Source organism: Enoplosus armatus, chromosome 23, assembly GCF_043641665.1.
Source record: "Enoplosus armatus isolate fEnoArm2 chromosome 23, fEnoArm2.hap1, whole genome shotgun sequence".
Taxonomy (NCBI): domain Eukaryota; kingdom Metazoa; phylum Chordata; class Actinopteri; order Centrarchiformes; family Enoplosidae; genus Enoplosus; species Enoplosus armatus.
The window spans coordinates 2,779,637-2,796,038 of NC_092202.1; the positions used below are offsets into that span (position 1 = coordinate 2,779,637).

General features: G+C 40.8%; 1 protein-coding gene across 4 annotated transcripts; it reads left to right on the top strand.

Moving 5' to 3' along the window:
* The first annotated feature begins 1,652 nt into the window (after positions 1–1,652).
* Positions 1,653–15,557, top strand: usp12b (ubiquitin specific peptidase 12b). Of its 4 annotated transcripts, none has more exons than XM_070929699.1 (11): positions 1,653–1,700; positions 6,000–6,080; positions 6,271–6,354; positions 7,524–7,653; positions 8,241–8,384; positions 8,418–8,512; positions 9,278–9,354; positions 9,489–9,572; positions 11,157–11,354; positions 12,461–12,539; positions 15,453–15,557. In XM_070929699.1, exons 1-11 carry the CDS (start codon positions 1,653–1,655, stop codon positions 15,552–15,554), a joined length of 1,122 nt encoding a protein of 373 aa, XP_070785800.1. In that variant the 3' UTR covers positions 15,555–15,557. The 4 variants fall into 4 exon arrangements, with proteins under 4 accessions (XP_070785800.1, XP_070785801.1, XP_070785799.1 ...); XM_070929700.1 differs by having other exon boundaries at positions 8,421–8,512; XM_070929701.1 differs by having other exon boundaries at positions 1,665–1,700; positions 6,307–6,354.
* The last annotated feature ends 845 nt before the right edge of the window (positions 15,558–16,402 follow it).

The following is a 16,402-nucleotide window of genomic DNA, read 5'->3' on the forward strand; positions in this document are numbered from 1 at the left end:
CTCTATTGCAAGTAAGTAAAAATACAAACATATTAGCATCAAAATATATTTTAAATACTAAAAGTAAAAGTAAGCACTATGCAGAATTGCCCATTTCAGAATAATATTCCATTGATGGATTATAATTATTGATGCATTAATGTGTAAGCATCATTTTTATGTTGCAGCTGGTAATTTTATATACTGCTGGGTAGCTTAATCTATAAAAATATCATAATCATTTATTGGTTGATTATAGTTTGTGTTAATAATCTGAATCTGCAAAGTAACTAATAACTAAAGCTTGAAAATAAATACAGGGGAGTAAAAAGTATAAAGCGGCATGCAATGGAATTACTCAAGTAAAGTTCAAATATCTCAAAATTGTATTTAAGTACAGTACTTTAGAAGTACTTTCTCTCATAAAATGTTTGGGTAATAATGGAGTAGTGAGACCTAAATGTTGACCCAAAATATAGCCATGACAGGGCGTTTCCATTTTTAAAAGCAAAACAACATAAAAATAAGATAAAAGACATAAATTGTGGCTAATTGGCCAATTAACTGAAGACTGTCAAGCTACTTTTTTCGCTCCTTCTCCAGGCGGTGCTTGTTTTTCACTTCGGAGCTTTCTGCTCCTCCAAGAACAGCAACTATTGCCGAAACCAGCACACACAGACTCGCCGCATTTTATGGATCACTCGTTTTGTTATAGTATAAAAGTTGAAATGACACACAGAGGAGGTCCCATACCGCGAGCGGCTCAAAGCACCGCCCGCCGATTCAAGCCCCGTGGTGAGGAATCGAACGAACCGAAGTTGTGCGGCGGCGACACTCCCTCACAGCTTCCCCTCTCTATATACCTCCACATCCATGGCTTCCCCGGGCTGGACGGGAGGAAGCTGCTTCAGGCAGTCAGGCAGCTGGCAGAGACGTCGAGTAATACCGGAAGCTGCGTGTTTTACATTCAAAATAAGACACATTTTTTTCCCCACAAATAAATAAATAAATAAGTAAAACTGAGCTTCCAAGTGCATCCCACAGTCCAACATAAAATTAATCAGCTACTTTAACTAAAATAATACATTTCTGCTAATACGATAAGGTAAAGTGAAGAAAAAATAATTTAATGTGTTTGGGGTTTGGGTTAGGGTAGCAACTCACCACAGTCTGTCCCTCTAAATTAACATTTCAGCATTTGAAAATGTGAAAGTCAAATGTAATATATATATATATATATATATATTACACATTTGTGGCTACCAAAGTCCCCAAGTCCCAAACCTCTTCAATTTAAAAACTTAGGACACAAGAGGCATGAGCTAGGGCTAGCTAGCAGCCAGTATTAGCTAACGTTAATTCTTTGCTCTTAGCTTGCAAAATTTGTTGGCTGCACAGTTTAGTTGAGGTGAAAACCCACTTTGGGGTTGGGGTGAATATGTCACGTTGTCAGTTTAGGGGGAGAATTAATATTTAAAAAAAATTTAATATACATATATTTATTTATTCAGTTTGCGTATTATTTTGAAATACAATGCCGGAAGTCGTGAGTGGTGTTCCGTGTGTCTTAACAGTACTACTAGACAGAGGCAGAAGGCTCTCCCGGAACTCTGCAGCCGCATCGGCTCTGATAATTTCAACATCGGGGTTCGGTCCAACATGGCGGCTTACGGATGGAAATACTGATGACAGTCCGAAAGATCGCCTCGATTTGTACGATGGTAAGGAGCCGAGATTCGGCTTTGTCGCTGGTATTTGCGCGCTGCGCCTCTGTCCGGTGCCTGGGCTAGTGAGCCAGGACCCTAAGCTAGCTGCTCTGCTAGCCTGTTTGCTAACCTCACAGGGCAACATGATAATAACACACAGGGTTTTCCAGAAAGTTGTACAGCTTAGCCTGTCAACAGTAGCCCTTCAGCTCCGCGGACATAACGGTTTAGTTTAAAAACAAAGTGATTTTAAGCACAAATTAAGCTTGTTTGGTAGTTTATTAGCCAGCTTTGGTTTGCTTGTAGTTTGTTTATGCGAGAAGGGCAGGGTTGACCAACGGGCGAAAACTAGCTAGCTTAGCCTGCTAGTCCAACGGTAGCCTTCTGTGTCTGTTGGGACAAAGTTGTTTGCTTACTGGTCTTCCACATGAAAATCCCAGTTCGGGTCCTTATTACAGTATATAATTACAGCTACTTTTTATAGCTGTTGCACACGAAAGACGAGTGGATAGCTAAACATATGTACGGTCAGCCAATGTAAACACCTCAGCCAGCTGACATTGCTATCTGTTAATCTGTAACTGATGGAGAAATTCAGCGTTTCCTGTCATGGGATACACCCCAAATGTTTCCTCCATACTTAGACTTGGCTAAGGTTCATCTTGTGGTTCTCAAAATTAGCAACACACTCTTTGTACCCTCATGGCGTGAGTATTTATGAGGCTAAATGAAATACAGTCCATTCAGAGCTAAGTGTGTGGTGCTTGTGCTTCTTTTTTCTTCCCCCTTAGCGATCTAAAACATTATGTCCTCATAGTCTGTCACCTTTGGTTCCCAGTTAACCGTGAAAGCCCCTTACTGGGTATTTAGCTCCGCACTTTTAATGCTTTTAAGGAATTAAATCTTCTGCAGTCTTCTGCTCCTAAATGGCTTTTTAGGAGGCTTTGACAATATGATACTCTATCGATCCATGTTCAGAAATTGTGGGAGGTCAGAGGTCAGGGTCAGCTACAATGCAGCAGCCCCGCAGTGCCTTGCTGAAAGACACATCAGCCAGTAGATGCTTGTTGAGCAGACTCTCCAGTTGGGGGACAGCAACCTGTTTGGCGGGTTGGTGCAGACAGGTCAAGGTTAAAAAGGTCAGACATTGTGTCTCTGCTTCATTTGCTCTTGTGGCATTTAATGTGCCAGCTCTGTCTTTGTTTATTTTATGGTGTAGCTAAGTCACAGAGGCAGGCAGGGGAGCTTAAAGCTAGAAGATTAACTTCTGACTGTAACATATCCCGTTTCTTCCCGCTGCACCTTTCAGAAGCTGACAGACGGTTAGGCAGATGCCACGGAGAAGTCTGCTGCAGTCTTTTTAATTTGTTGGCTGGTGCTAGTACAGTATGTGGGTTTCTGTGTGTGTGTGTGCTGAAAGTAAGCTCTTACTTAGCCACTGTGGCTGGTGAATGCACAGTGTTTTAAAGACCACACACCGGGCCATGTAAGCCATTTAACTGTGAAGGCCAGCAGCGTTGTGGCAAATTACCAGCACTTACCAGACAAATAGTAACACGGCTTAATATTAGCTGTGTCTGGCAGGTTTGTTCAGTCTGCTTGCCACTTTGGCAGTCTACCAGTTGCTGCCCGGAAGGTATTTGTTTTTCAGAAAATCAATTTAGCTGGTGAAACCATGAAAGTCACCAGAAGGGCTGCACAAACCAGAGCTGGGCAGTTACACCTCAGTATTGATATTGTAGCAACATTTTGGGGATGGTTGTTTATGTTTTCAGAGAAGAAAAATGTAGTCAATAGTGATGTGAACATGATGACCAGAGATGTTTATTGTTTATTTAATTTATTGCCTAGTGATCAGTTGACCGTAACTCTGCGTTATAGACAAATGGAAGATAACGTCAGCTGTTATTACAGTATCCCAGGTGATGTCTCGTCTTACAGGCCTGTATTTCCCAGCTTTTATGTCACAACTTAATCATACGAATTTGGTTATCACTGGGTATCAAACCGCAATACTTTTTTTGTACCAAATGTCATCACACAGTCTTCTTCAGCAGATGGAGTTGCCCTGTTTTTGTTGAGTGGTAGATGTTTAAATAAAAATGTTCTCATCACTTTAAGGATGACTTCTCAAAAGTTGAGGTCCATTTAGTAGCTGTTCTGGTGATTTTGATCATCATAATTTTGCTGATTTTAGACATATTATTTTATTAAATAGGGGGAAAAAAAGGAATTATTGATAAACACGTAAAGTTTTTTTCAAATCAGAAAATATCGTTCCAGGTGTTAGACAGCAAAATACTTTTCTTCATAACATCCTCCAGACTGATCATGTCACGATTAACAAACGTGATCGCAGTGTCAATTAGCGCTTCCTGTCTGAAATCTAGTTTTCACTGAGGCTGATGTCTAAAACGGTTTTCAAGCTGTCCTGCACAACCGACAGAGTTCAGTTCACTTTCATTTCCGTCGATTCAGTTGTTGCTTCAAGCCAGTGTTGAAAACATAAATTAATTCAAGCGTGTGTTACCGTTTACAGCACATATTGAACAAATCTTCCTCCCTTTTTCCAGACAGACATTTGACTTCCTCTCTGTTTGCCTTTCAGACATCAGAAAGCTTGTTTTTGTGCTCTGGCTCTGTTTATAACCCTGTGATGTTTGGATGTTGTGTCAGATAAATAACGTCAGCCAGGCCTTCATTTACTCGCCTCTTGTTGACTTTACATAGACTGCAGTGTGATGATGAGTAACAACGGCGTGGCTCCACTTCTGTAGCCATTCACTCATGAAGGAAAAGCTGCATCATCGTTATCATCATCATCATCCCTCCTCTCTTTTAGTCTCTCTCTCCTGCCTTAATATGATATTTGATTTCTAGAAGCTCAGACCAAATGACATCCAGAAATAAAAAGGTTTTATGATGACTGAAAGACTTGTTTCACTGTTAAATTTCACAGCTTATGAAAGTTTAGTCTTATGAAAGTCAGCCAGTTGCCAACAAGGCCATTTGAACAGTTGCAGATGTTATAATCGTAAAACAGAGCCACTCTTTAAGAGGTTAGTTTTTTGCTGATAGATGATCTGTGGTCATTTCAGACATTTTCAAGAGACTGCTTTATCGTCTTATTGAAAATCCACAAGCCCTGCTTTTGTCAAAATTTGTGCTTGAATCATGTTTTTTACTTGTTTACATAAAGAGGTAAACAACCACAGGTTTTCAATTTCCTTTCTTTAACATCATGTTACAAGTTAGAAATCATGTTGACCTTTTATTTGAGCCAGTTTTGTAATCATCATTTTGTCATCTTTTCTTGGTTGATCCTGGAAAGTTCCTCTGTAAACTGCAGACTTTCAAATTGTTACCTGATGTAAAAATGTTGTTTAGCTTTTTATGGCAAGAAATGAATAAATAGATGGAGACACTTCACAAATAAAGGTACAACCCTTGTTATTGTTGTACCACCTGTCATGAAGTCTGTTAGAACATTTGGATGAAATCATGGAATCTGGGGATTTTTGGGCACTGTTGGATAGTATTACAAAATCAGGAAGTGGCATCATCAACACATGCATCATGCAGATGACAAAACAGTGGAATATAACTGGCATAATTTGACGCCTTTTATAATAACATTTTAGCCAATTATGGCCTGATATCGATAAACTGATGGATTGACATTACTCAACTGTACTGTCGCTCTAAATAACCAAACACTTTACCTGTAATTTATTCAAAACCCTGAAGTGAAAAGACAGTTTAAAGCACAGATAATGTGGTGACACAGTGAGATGGACCATCGGTCACATCAGACATCTCAATCGAATCAAGTCAAGCCAAGTAATCTTAATAATATTAAAGAAGTGACTTGATGGAAGGTTTATCTCGACTCACACAAGTTTTCAATACAAAGATGCCTTTTTAATTGTTACAAAAGGTATGAAATATATACAAACAAGTAATGAGAGTAAGAGAGAAAATCTGTAAAAAGAATGTATAAAAAGAGGAAACGAAGCAGGAAACACAGCTGCAACAAACAGATGGTTGACAGTCCAGCTGAGGAGAGAGAAAATGGAGCAGGAAAACAGAAAACAATGAGGAGGAAACTAGAGGACAAAGGAGGGTTTCTGATGGATCATTTCACCAGTGTTTGGAAAATGATGACAATTAACATCAAATATGTAAAGGAAATGTTATTCTACTGTGTCATTGCACATACATCTTTATGCTTTTAACCACAGAGGACATGTTGAATGACCCCAGAAATTTCCAGAATATCCGTTAAATGTTTCTCTTCCTCCTCTTCATCTCCAGGGCGCCAATGCCTCTGCCTTGGAAAAGGAGATTGGACCGGAACAGTTTCCCGTTAATGAACACTACTTCGGATTGGTCAACGTAAGTGTCAGTTAAGGACACATATTGCTTCCCCTCAGTTGGTATAAAATGTAAGACGGTGTAGCTCTACGTAGGTTTAAGCTTTAAATCAAAGTACAAAAACTTACCTCAGGCTGGAACATCCCCTCCCCTCTGTCCCGTATCTGTCTTTGTCGTCGTGTCTCATTATGCCTCTGTTTCTTTTTTCTAGTTTGGCAACACCTGCTACTGTAACTCAGTGCTGCAGGCTCTGTATTTCTGTCGACCGTTCAGGGAGAAGGTGTTGGCATACAAGGTGAGTGATGAGAGAAACACTGAGGCTGTATCGACCAGCAGTCCTCACGTTTGTTCAGTGGCCCGGCTTCTCTTACTAAAGAATCCACTTAAACACCCCCAAAAATAATGTATTGGCCCATAAGACTATATATATATTTTTGTATTTTTTCTATATATTATGTGTGAATGAAATGGGTCGCATTATATTCAAGGACATTTATGTATTCAGCAGATGTTCGGTCCCTGCATTACAGGATGAACTTTACATTAATGGTGTGTTGCATTATGGGTTGCCTGTAGGTGTAATGTTGCTGGGCTAAAATTAAATAATGTAAAGTAAAAGTAGATTTACCACTTTGCTCTTGGAAATTCAGAGTTTTTTTTCCTGAATATTACCTCAGTCCCTCGGCTCTATAATATAATTTTATTTTTTTTTACCTACAGTGGTCCTAATGCGCCGTCGTAGTCGCTAATAATTTGATAAAAAGGAACATGCAGTTTGTGAGTGCTTGTCCTGTATGTGAATACAGTGGCTCATGTAACACGTTTTGCTGCCCCAGAGTAAAAGTGGAAAAAAGAAAGCGCCCCCCTACCAAATCATCTGTTTTAAGTACGTACGTATGATTAGTAGCCTGTATAATGCTAACTGCTAACCGTCTGTGTCCAAGAGCTTGACTGCAGAGTTTGTGAATATGTGACTGAGATGCAGAATGAAGAATTAACTGCACTTGAAAATATACTTGGGCAAGCTTCATAAATGTGGAATTTAGAGCGTGTTCTGCTTTTATTGGAAGTATTTCATGTTTCACTGTTACGTGAGAAAAGACTTCAGGAGTGAGGGTTTATCTTATTTGAATAATAGTATCTTAGACAAACCATCCCAACAGGACACGTCTGATAAAAGTGTTTCTCGTCTTATGATCGGTCCGATAGTAGTCCACACTTCAGGAGGAGTAAGTATTTTATCTGTTGTTTAATTACCTTAAGAGAGAGATTTCAAAATCTCCCGTAACTGTTTTCTTCTTCAGTTACCTCTCGTCCTGATTAATGAGTTAAATATAAATTTCATACGTCCTCAATATCACTGTGTAGATTAGATTAAATGTGACTCTGGCTTGCCTCACCTGTACTTTATTGTTCTGTACATCAGAGCCAGTTAACAGTCTTTCTGTGTGTCCTTCTTTTCAGGTGCAGCCGCGTCGTAAGGAGTCCCTCCTCACCTGCCTGGCCGACCTGTTCAACAGCATCGCCACGCAGAAGAAGAAGGTCGGAGTCATCCCTCCCAAGAAATTCATCTCACGGCTGAGAAAAGAAAATGGTAGGTGTCGTTGCAGTATGAATATTTTATTGTTAGGAAGGAGAGAATGATCTTCCCCTCTGGCTAAAGTACTAAAACCTTAACATTAAAACGCAATAATGTTCAGATTGTAGTTTTGACAGCTGAAACATAAACACACGACTTCCTGTATTTTTCTGTACATCCATCCAACACCAGGTGATTTAGAAAAGTTGTCTTTCATCGGTTATTTGCTCAGACTGACTTCCTTTCACCGTGGAGCGACACAGTTAACCGATTGGTGAGGGAGAAAGGGATGAGGCGGAGAGAAGAAGAAGAAGAGAAAAGACGCAGGGGAGGGCTATCTCAGCTGGGAAGTTAATCTCACAGCTGAGGAAATAAAATTGTCAGCCAAATCCTGGAGCGGAAAACAGATGAAAAAGAAGCGACGCTCTTAATTGGCTCTATTTCTCCTCGCCAACACATGCTGATGTTGTTTATTTTCTGTTCCCTCTTTCTTCAACACTTCTTCTTTCCCCCTCCGTTTCTCTGTGGCTTAATTTACGTCCTTTGTCTATATTCCTCTTTCCATTTCCTCCATATGTTTTTTTTGTTTCTGTTCCTCTCAGAGCTGTTTGACAACTACATGCAGCAGGACGCCCACGAATTCCTCAACTACCTCCTCAACACCATCGCAGACCTGCTCCAGGAGGAGAAGAGCCAGGAGCGACAGCAGAATGGAAAACTGGTGCAGAACGGAGGAGGAGGAGGAAGTGATGGAGGAGGAGGAGGAGGAGGAGGAGGAGAAGGGGAAGGAGGAAAGGAGACACAACAGACGTGGGTCCATGAGATCTTCCAAGGAACACTGACCAATGAGACGCGCTGCCTCAACTGTGAAGCTGTAAGTGAGACGCCTGACAAAATAAGTGCTTTTCCCTGCAGACTCTGGTGCAGTTTGTAAGGATTTAAGTAGTGGTGTACTTTATTTGGCTTAACAAACTTATTACATTTATCATGGAATATAAAACAGGCAGGACTGTGACAGACGCAGAGGAAATTAAACCAGAAATGGCAAATAAAAGAGCAAATACAGTATAAAGTTTGTTTTAGGGGCGTTTGAAACGTGGTCCATATTTAACTCAATAAACATGGCGTTCCATAGTTAAAGGGGGAGACAGGAGCATAACATAATGAACAAATGTATATTTATTCATTCATAATTGTTGACTCAAGATTTTCTGATGTTATGACGTCATTAGGGTCCGTTCCTCATCAAGATACAGTTGATTCCCTAAAGTCTTTAGTACATGCAGCGTAATGATGGAGCGGGGCCCAGTTTTGCGGGTAACACCAATACCAATGGTTTCACACTATTCCAGTGATCTATAGGTGGCGGTAACACGCCAAGATATGCAGCAATGGGCCAGCGAAGGCAGGGAAGAAGAAGAAGACTGCACGCCAGTAAATGTGAATGTAGATAACACAGGGTTTCAAATACTTGACACGTGTCAGACCTCCACAGGGCACCTTTTAATTTAATTCTCAAAGTTTTTACAGTACATGTGTACCTGGTCGCGCCTTCATCTGTTCATAATGCTCCATTCCAAAACAGTTCTTTTGAATGAGATAGTCCACGTGACCTCGAGTGTCTTCACTTGCATTGCAGGTGAGCAGTAAAGACGAGGACTTCCTGGATCTGTCGGTGGATGTGGAGCAGAACACCTCCATCACACACTGCCTCAGGTAACACGGGGCTCTCGTCAGTCACCCATGGAAACCTTGTGTGGAAAGCCACTGAAAAAACCTTGAATTTTACACCAGGACTTCTAAACGTTATTGATTTGTGTTGGTAAATGTGTGTGTGTGTGTCTTAACAGGGGCTTCAGCAACACAGAGACGTTATGCAGTGAATACAAATACTACTGTGAGCAGTGTCGCAGCAAACAGGAAGCCCAGAAAAGGTGGGTGACATTATCAGCTAGTTGCTTTTCATTTCCTGCCGTGCAGATCTAGAATCTGACTTTCCTTCTAAAACATTTAGGGCAGGTCAATAACTAACCTATTAATAGCAATAGATTAATTGCTTAAGTCATTTTCAAATTCATTGGCTTTAGCTTTTCAAATGTTAGGATTTTATATAATTGTAAACTGAATATCTGTGGGGGTTCAGGCTGTTGGTTGGACAACACAAGACATTTGAAGACGTCAACTTGGACTTAAGGAAATTGTGATAGGCATTATTCACTATTTATAATAGTAATAATAGTTAATAAATGTTTTATTGTCCTTCTACATGGTTACAACATTACATTATACATTATATGGAGATATTGTACAGTTCTAAATGAATAATAGGTTCACTTTTACCCAAATTTTGTCACAGAGTGAGACCTGAAATACCCAAAAACATTGACTAGGTATTGTTGATTTGTCATTATCGAGATTATGTACTTATTGTAATGTTTATTTTGTCCTCTCGTAGTACAAATATAATCATGCCGTCGTTTCTTTTTCTGCAAAACGGAGGCTTCAGACACTGATCAAAATCTGTAAAGTGGGGATGCACAAAACTTAAAGGGGGCTGTTGCTGTAACCACATGAAAGATTTGGGGCATTTTGAAAATAGTTGCTCTTGGCTACGAGAAGCTGCCGTCTAAATTACCACGTTGTCTCTACATAGCTGTGCAGGAGCGCTTGTAACCGCAGTTTTATGCGTAGCATTGCTGCTTAGGTTTGTCTAAGCGGACGAATACGGTGACGGTTTGTTCCATTTGAAAGAACCCTTGAAACCACATCTGACATTACTATAGCAACCAGTCAGGGCCTTCCTGTTACATTCTGACAAGTTCATCATGAGTATTTAGGCTTGATGTGGGCCAAGATGCTATTATTAACTGTTGCACGGCAGTCTAACAACCGCTGGTCGTTCCTCAAACAGCCTAAAGCAACTGGTAGAAAGTGTCAGTCCGGTGAGTCTACATGTATTTTTATACACATCATCCACCATTTTTGAGCGCCTGCTAAGTGCACCAAGTACCATCCATTAGCCTGAAAGGGCCATGCTGTCACCAGCGACTGCACCTCCCTTAACACTGAGCAGAATTCTGCGAGGACGCGAGCCAAAGGTTCGGCCAAATTAGGAAGAGCACAAAGCGTCTAAAACACACTTCTTGTTCCTGGTAGGGGGTCTGGAAGAGCAATGGCGTCAGCATGGAAAGCTTTTAGGCCCCTGAGTTTTACTTGGGGACAAATTGTCCATGCTGTCTTGCCTGTCTTTGTGTGATTTTACCTCCCTCTTGGTATTTTTCCACTGACCTTTTACAAGCCCTGCTCTTTATTTTGTCTTTGATTTTAAGATTTTCTTTGTAATTTGAGTGTTGAGAGTGTACTTCAGTTCAGAGATCATTTCAGTTCCATTCATCACATCACTCAGTGCCTTTTCTGCCATGAAGGGAAAAAAAATGAATTCCACCAAAGCCTCAGGAACACCATTAAAACCACTTCATACCATTAAGAATCTCTGTCTCTCTCTGTCTCTCTATCAGGATGAGGGTAAAGAAGCTACCGATGATCCTCGCCCTCCACCTGAAGCGCTTTAAATACATGGACCAGCTGCACCGCTACACCAAACTGTCCTATCGCGTCGTCTTCCCCCTGGAGCTCCGCCTCTTCAACACGTCCGGGGACGCCACCAACCCCGACCGCATGTACGACCTGGTGGCTGTCGTTGTACACTGTGGCAGGTAGGCTCTTCTGTCTACTTCTTCTAACTTTTAACAGAAAGGACGTAACGTGACTCTCTGACCTTCCAAAGAAGTACATGGATGTTGCACAAAGACAGACAAACTGAAAGCCTAAAAAGATCCGTAATAAACCGGAGTGAGCTTCTTTTAATATTATAGGAGAAGTATTTTATATCTTGTGGCTAAAACTGCAGTCTTGACTGAGCTGCGATATAAAACTGAACATGTTGTCTTCATCTTCCAGCCATCTGTTGCTCCGTGTTTATCTTTTTTTCTTACTTTCCGTTCGTGGTAGAATTGCATACAATAATGCTGGTGTTCTCTCTTTTTGTCAGCATTGTTGAGTTGTCTTGTTTGAATAAGCTTTTATTGGAATAGTCAACAGATAAAACCGACCGGGGGTTCAGTGTTTACGTTCTGAGTGAGCAGCCGCGTCCTTGATCCGTGAAGTGCGAGCGTAAAAGTTTCAGGCTCTGACAGCAGTGTCGAAACAATTTAACATGCAAGATTAATAAAAACACACAGTGTCTGCCCAGTTTAACATGGTGTATGTAATCAGCTGATCCTTGGACCAGGAATGATCTGCCTGCTATTCTAAACTTTTAGAAGACGTTTGCTCATAGAAAAGAAATCATTAATTAATGACTTTATTTGTACAGAACGTATTAAAAGAAACTTATAGAAGGCTTCACATTGAAAATACTAAAACAGTAACAAGTCAGATAAAACCTTTTAGGTTAACAGGTATCCTGCAAACATGGCTGCTGCTGTTTTCTTCAGGCTGCTTGAATCGTTCAAATGTTCAGTTCAGGTGATTCAGGGATCTGGAACGTCCTCTGAGGCTGATTAGCTGACGTCAGCTGATGAATATGCGAGTTGTTAGTCGCTGGATCGTCTTCCAGTGGTGCTTTTCTCTGGTGGATAAACATTATATGTCAAAACAAAGGAAAAAAACCTTCGAACATGCTGGCACTTTTCAGAATTCCACCTTGGAGATTACCCAAAACTCGCCTGAATGAAAGATTTAACACAAAAAGTGAGTGTTTAAATCCTGTCAGCCATTATTTTCATAACGTGTCTCACTTTGTTTTTCCTCCTCTCTGCAGTGGTCCCAACCGCGGACACTACATCACCATCGTCAAGAGCCACGGCTTCTGGCTGCTGTTCGATGACGACATCGTAGAGGTGAGGGAAAGTTTCTTTTTCACATTCAATTTGTAGTATTTGTTTAAAACCATTACGTGTTAAATGTGGGGACTATATTGGTTGACTCTTTTTTTTTTTTTAAATGATTCAGCAAGCTCACCTTGAGCTTTGTTTTTTTAGTTCCACTTAACAAAGATTAACTGTTTTTATTTCCCTGCACATCGTGTCATGCTAATATAGAAAAGAGTGGAAGTGTTCAGGCTTTAACCTTCTCTGTTGCAACTGGCTGATAGACAGGCTTTAAAAGATTAGTTAGATTAGTTTAGTAGCTGATTAGTTTGATAATAACTCGAAACTGTTTTTAAAAAAAAAAAAAATCAAATCTACCTTGTTTTCTCATTTTTACATATTTGCGTCTGCAGATAAATCTTAAAATGATAACTGTTTATAGAGCAACAGAATTAAGAGACACAATTAATGTTGAAAAAATACAGAATAAAACAGGCTTTAAAACAAAGCAGTTAAAAACAACAGAACCTGGATAAGAATGAGTGGACTACAGGAGCAGAATTAAGTCGAATAAAGGTGTAAGTTCTATGATAAAAGTATTATCTAGGATTTGAAAAGTGATTTAAAAGACCAGAAAGAAAAGGCTATTTAACCTCAACTCTGAAAGCAAAAATGTGACCAGTGTAAAGAGGCTGAAACGGGTTTAAACACCGATCAAAGATTAAACAGTAGATCCCGGCGCTCCGAATGTTGTGTCTGGATTTCATGCGACAGGCCGACCTAGATACCTTAACTGCTGCTAAATGATGAAAAAAATGAAAACGGGTTTTTAGCGATCAGGTTACAATTAAGAGAAATAGAAAAGAGGATGAAAGCATTCATGGAGTATAAATGTGAGAAGATAACGGGAAAGAAAACAGAAGAAAAAGTCCTGCTTCAGATTAGAGGTCAGGATTCGCCCAAAGGCTCGTGGACGAGATCTGGAATGAGAATAATGTTTAGCTCTCTCCTCTTTTCTTCATTCTCTCTGGCTTGGCTCTTCATCCTCCTCTCCCTCTCAACATCACATGTACCTTCTTCGATTTTCCTTTTTAATTGAAACATTATTCACCCGACTGTCAGCTGGATCAGGAAGACCTGGACTGGACATTGTGTTCGGAGAGTTAAAAACATGACAGACCGCTGCTCTGTCTGCTTCTCCTGCTGCTCATTTTTACAATCTGCAAATAGGTGATGTCGATAAGGAACCTGAGCTCGTGGAAAACGTTTAACTTTCATAAAGTTAAAACGTCTTTCACTCAAATAAGATTTTGGTCGTCTGCTGATCCTCTGCAGCTTCGCCTATTAAACCATCTGCTTTCCTCTCCGACGTGGTGACAGGAGAAACATGGCAACCTGCATAGAACCAACACGGTCTGACATCCTTCTAGCACGTGTGATAGCGCTCCGCTAACAGCTCCCCTCTCAGCACGCTGCCATCCACACTGTAGCTGACGTGACGGCTGGAGATGGAGCAGTTTGCATTATGATAGTGACGATATTAATAGTCTCTGAAACCAGACGTATGGCTGGTACGTAGACTGCTCTTCAGTCACTGGCAGTCAACCACACGAGCACACGGCCAAAGCCTCGGCACGCTGCTGTGTTTCAGCTGGAGCCAAGTAACCTTTCAGTTTTGTTATTTTTTCTTTTCTTCACGCCAAAAAGAACGGTATGCCGCAGCAATCAAGCTATCAGCGGTTAACTGGCCGCGCAGTCACGGTGGTTAAAGTGCCAGGGTTTGTCGAGTAGAACGTTGTGTAATAGTTCTCCTTTGGTTCACGTCAGTATTATGCAGATTTTGTGACTCTTACGGTGCTGGACATGATTTTTCTGTAGATACCTCTCACATCAACTGATGACTGTGTCATTTGGTACTAATTACAGGATAATTAGGAATTATTGAAAACTTTATTCTCCATCTATGTTATTAATTAATAATTGTATTCTTGCCTATAGACTAATTTTACATTGTTGCATGTTCATCTATGCTAACAATGTATTGGAATTAATTAATTAGAAATATGAGTTGTAGAGAATTCTCTCTATTTCTGGATTATTTATACCGAATTACATACAGTTGTCATTTCTATTGTCCTCGGAAATTATTCTGAAGTTACAGACCTGCAACAAAACCCATCGGCCCTCCTTTCTGATCCAAGTATGGCTCCAGTTCAGTCATGGTTCTTGTTTGGCCCAATTAAATATCAAATCATTGGAGGCATTTCTTATTTGGGAACCAATTAAAATGGTTTATTTTGCTTTAAATGTCCCCGGCAGTGGGAGGTGCTGTTTAAATACAGAGGAAACTGCTCAGTCACAGTCATCAAGGACTGATGTTTAAAGCTGATCCCATCACCAGTGTAATTTTCCACTATGATGGGAAGGAGGCCCGCTCGAACATCTGGTCCAGTGGAGAGAAACTGGCCAAGTTCTGTGAGATTCTGCTGAGTTTGCAGAGCAGAAATGCTAACTTATCATTTTTTTAATGGTTTGTGGGGATTTACTCTCTCAGTCTGTCTCTCTCACTGCTTTTTGTATTCTAGCTTTTGTTCTCTTTCTTAAATGTGTTACTTCTTTATATCTTTCCTTTTGTCTGTTCATCTCTTCTTTTTGGGTCTTTTAGCCCACTAATTAGCAGGTTGTATCTCATAATGAAGTAATTGTTTCTTGGCTGGGAGCAGTGACTTGCTAACGTCCTGTCATCACATTGAGGTTTGGAAAGAGCTAGCAGCTTCCTCTTGCCTCCAGTCTTAATGCTAAGCTAAGCTAATCAGTTCCTGGTTTGTGCTCCGTACTTAACATGCAGACACAGCTGCCATCAAAGAAGAAGTAGTTTGACTGCAGAACTATAGGAGCACCCTGCATGTCTGAAGTCCAACCTTTTATCTTCTTTTCTTGTAGAAAATCGATGCGCAGGCGATCGAGGAGTTCTACGGTCTGACATCGGACATTTCCAAGAACTCTGAGTCAGGATACATCCTGTTCTACCAGTCCAGAGACTGAACCAGCCAGCGGTAAATCCCCAACAGACTGTCACTCAACAGAGGGGGAGGCGCTTATGGCTGCCACCGGCTCCGCCCAGTACGCTCACATAAGTATCCAGGCTTTTTTCCCTGTAGGCGGAGCTTTGCACTGGAGCGCCACTCGGATCGGTTGAGACGTGTTCGGGTCGCATGCCAGCCTCCTGGATTACGACCCTTCAAAAATCCTCTGAGCCCACACTGCAAAAAGGCACCTTAACAAAACAAGATGGCTGAATCTGTAACACTCGCTTTGCACTGTGGCGTCAGCTGGAGAGACTGAGTAATGCCAATCCAAGAGGCTGACATCGCCGTGTGCACAGCGGTCCATTTCGGAGGTAAAAGCAGATTGAGGCGATACAGTAACCAATCAACTGTTTCGGATGAGACACTTGAGCAACTTCTGATTGTAATCCTCCTCGTCACAGTAACCATCACCGTCATCACAGTCTTCTTTAGCGTTTTTCTTTCGTGTGCATATTATACCGTGCTAAATTAGCTTCACGCTAACACACAGGTACCATGCATTCACCCCGAACAACCAGAGGAACTAACATCTGTCACAACAAAACCACAGGCGCAACCTTTAGTGATTGAATATCTTGAACGTGTACTTGGAGCGCAGCGCGGTGATGCTAGTTTGCAGTGTTTGTATCATGAAGTGGTGCTAATAACATATAGTGTTATAGGCCGAGTTTGAAAACCAGCCACCAGAGAGATTTTGACGAATCTGTTGGAGGGGCTCATTATTTTTGTTTTTTACTTAAGAAACATTTCCAAGAATTTATTGTTTTTATCTTATATAATTTGAGGTTTCTCTATTAAAGCATG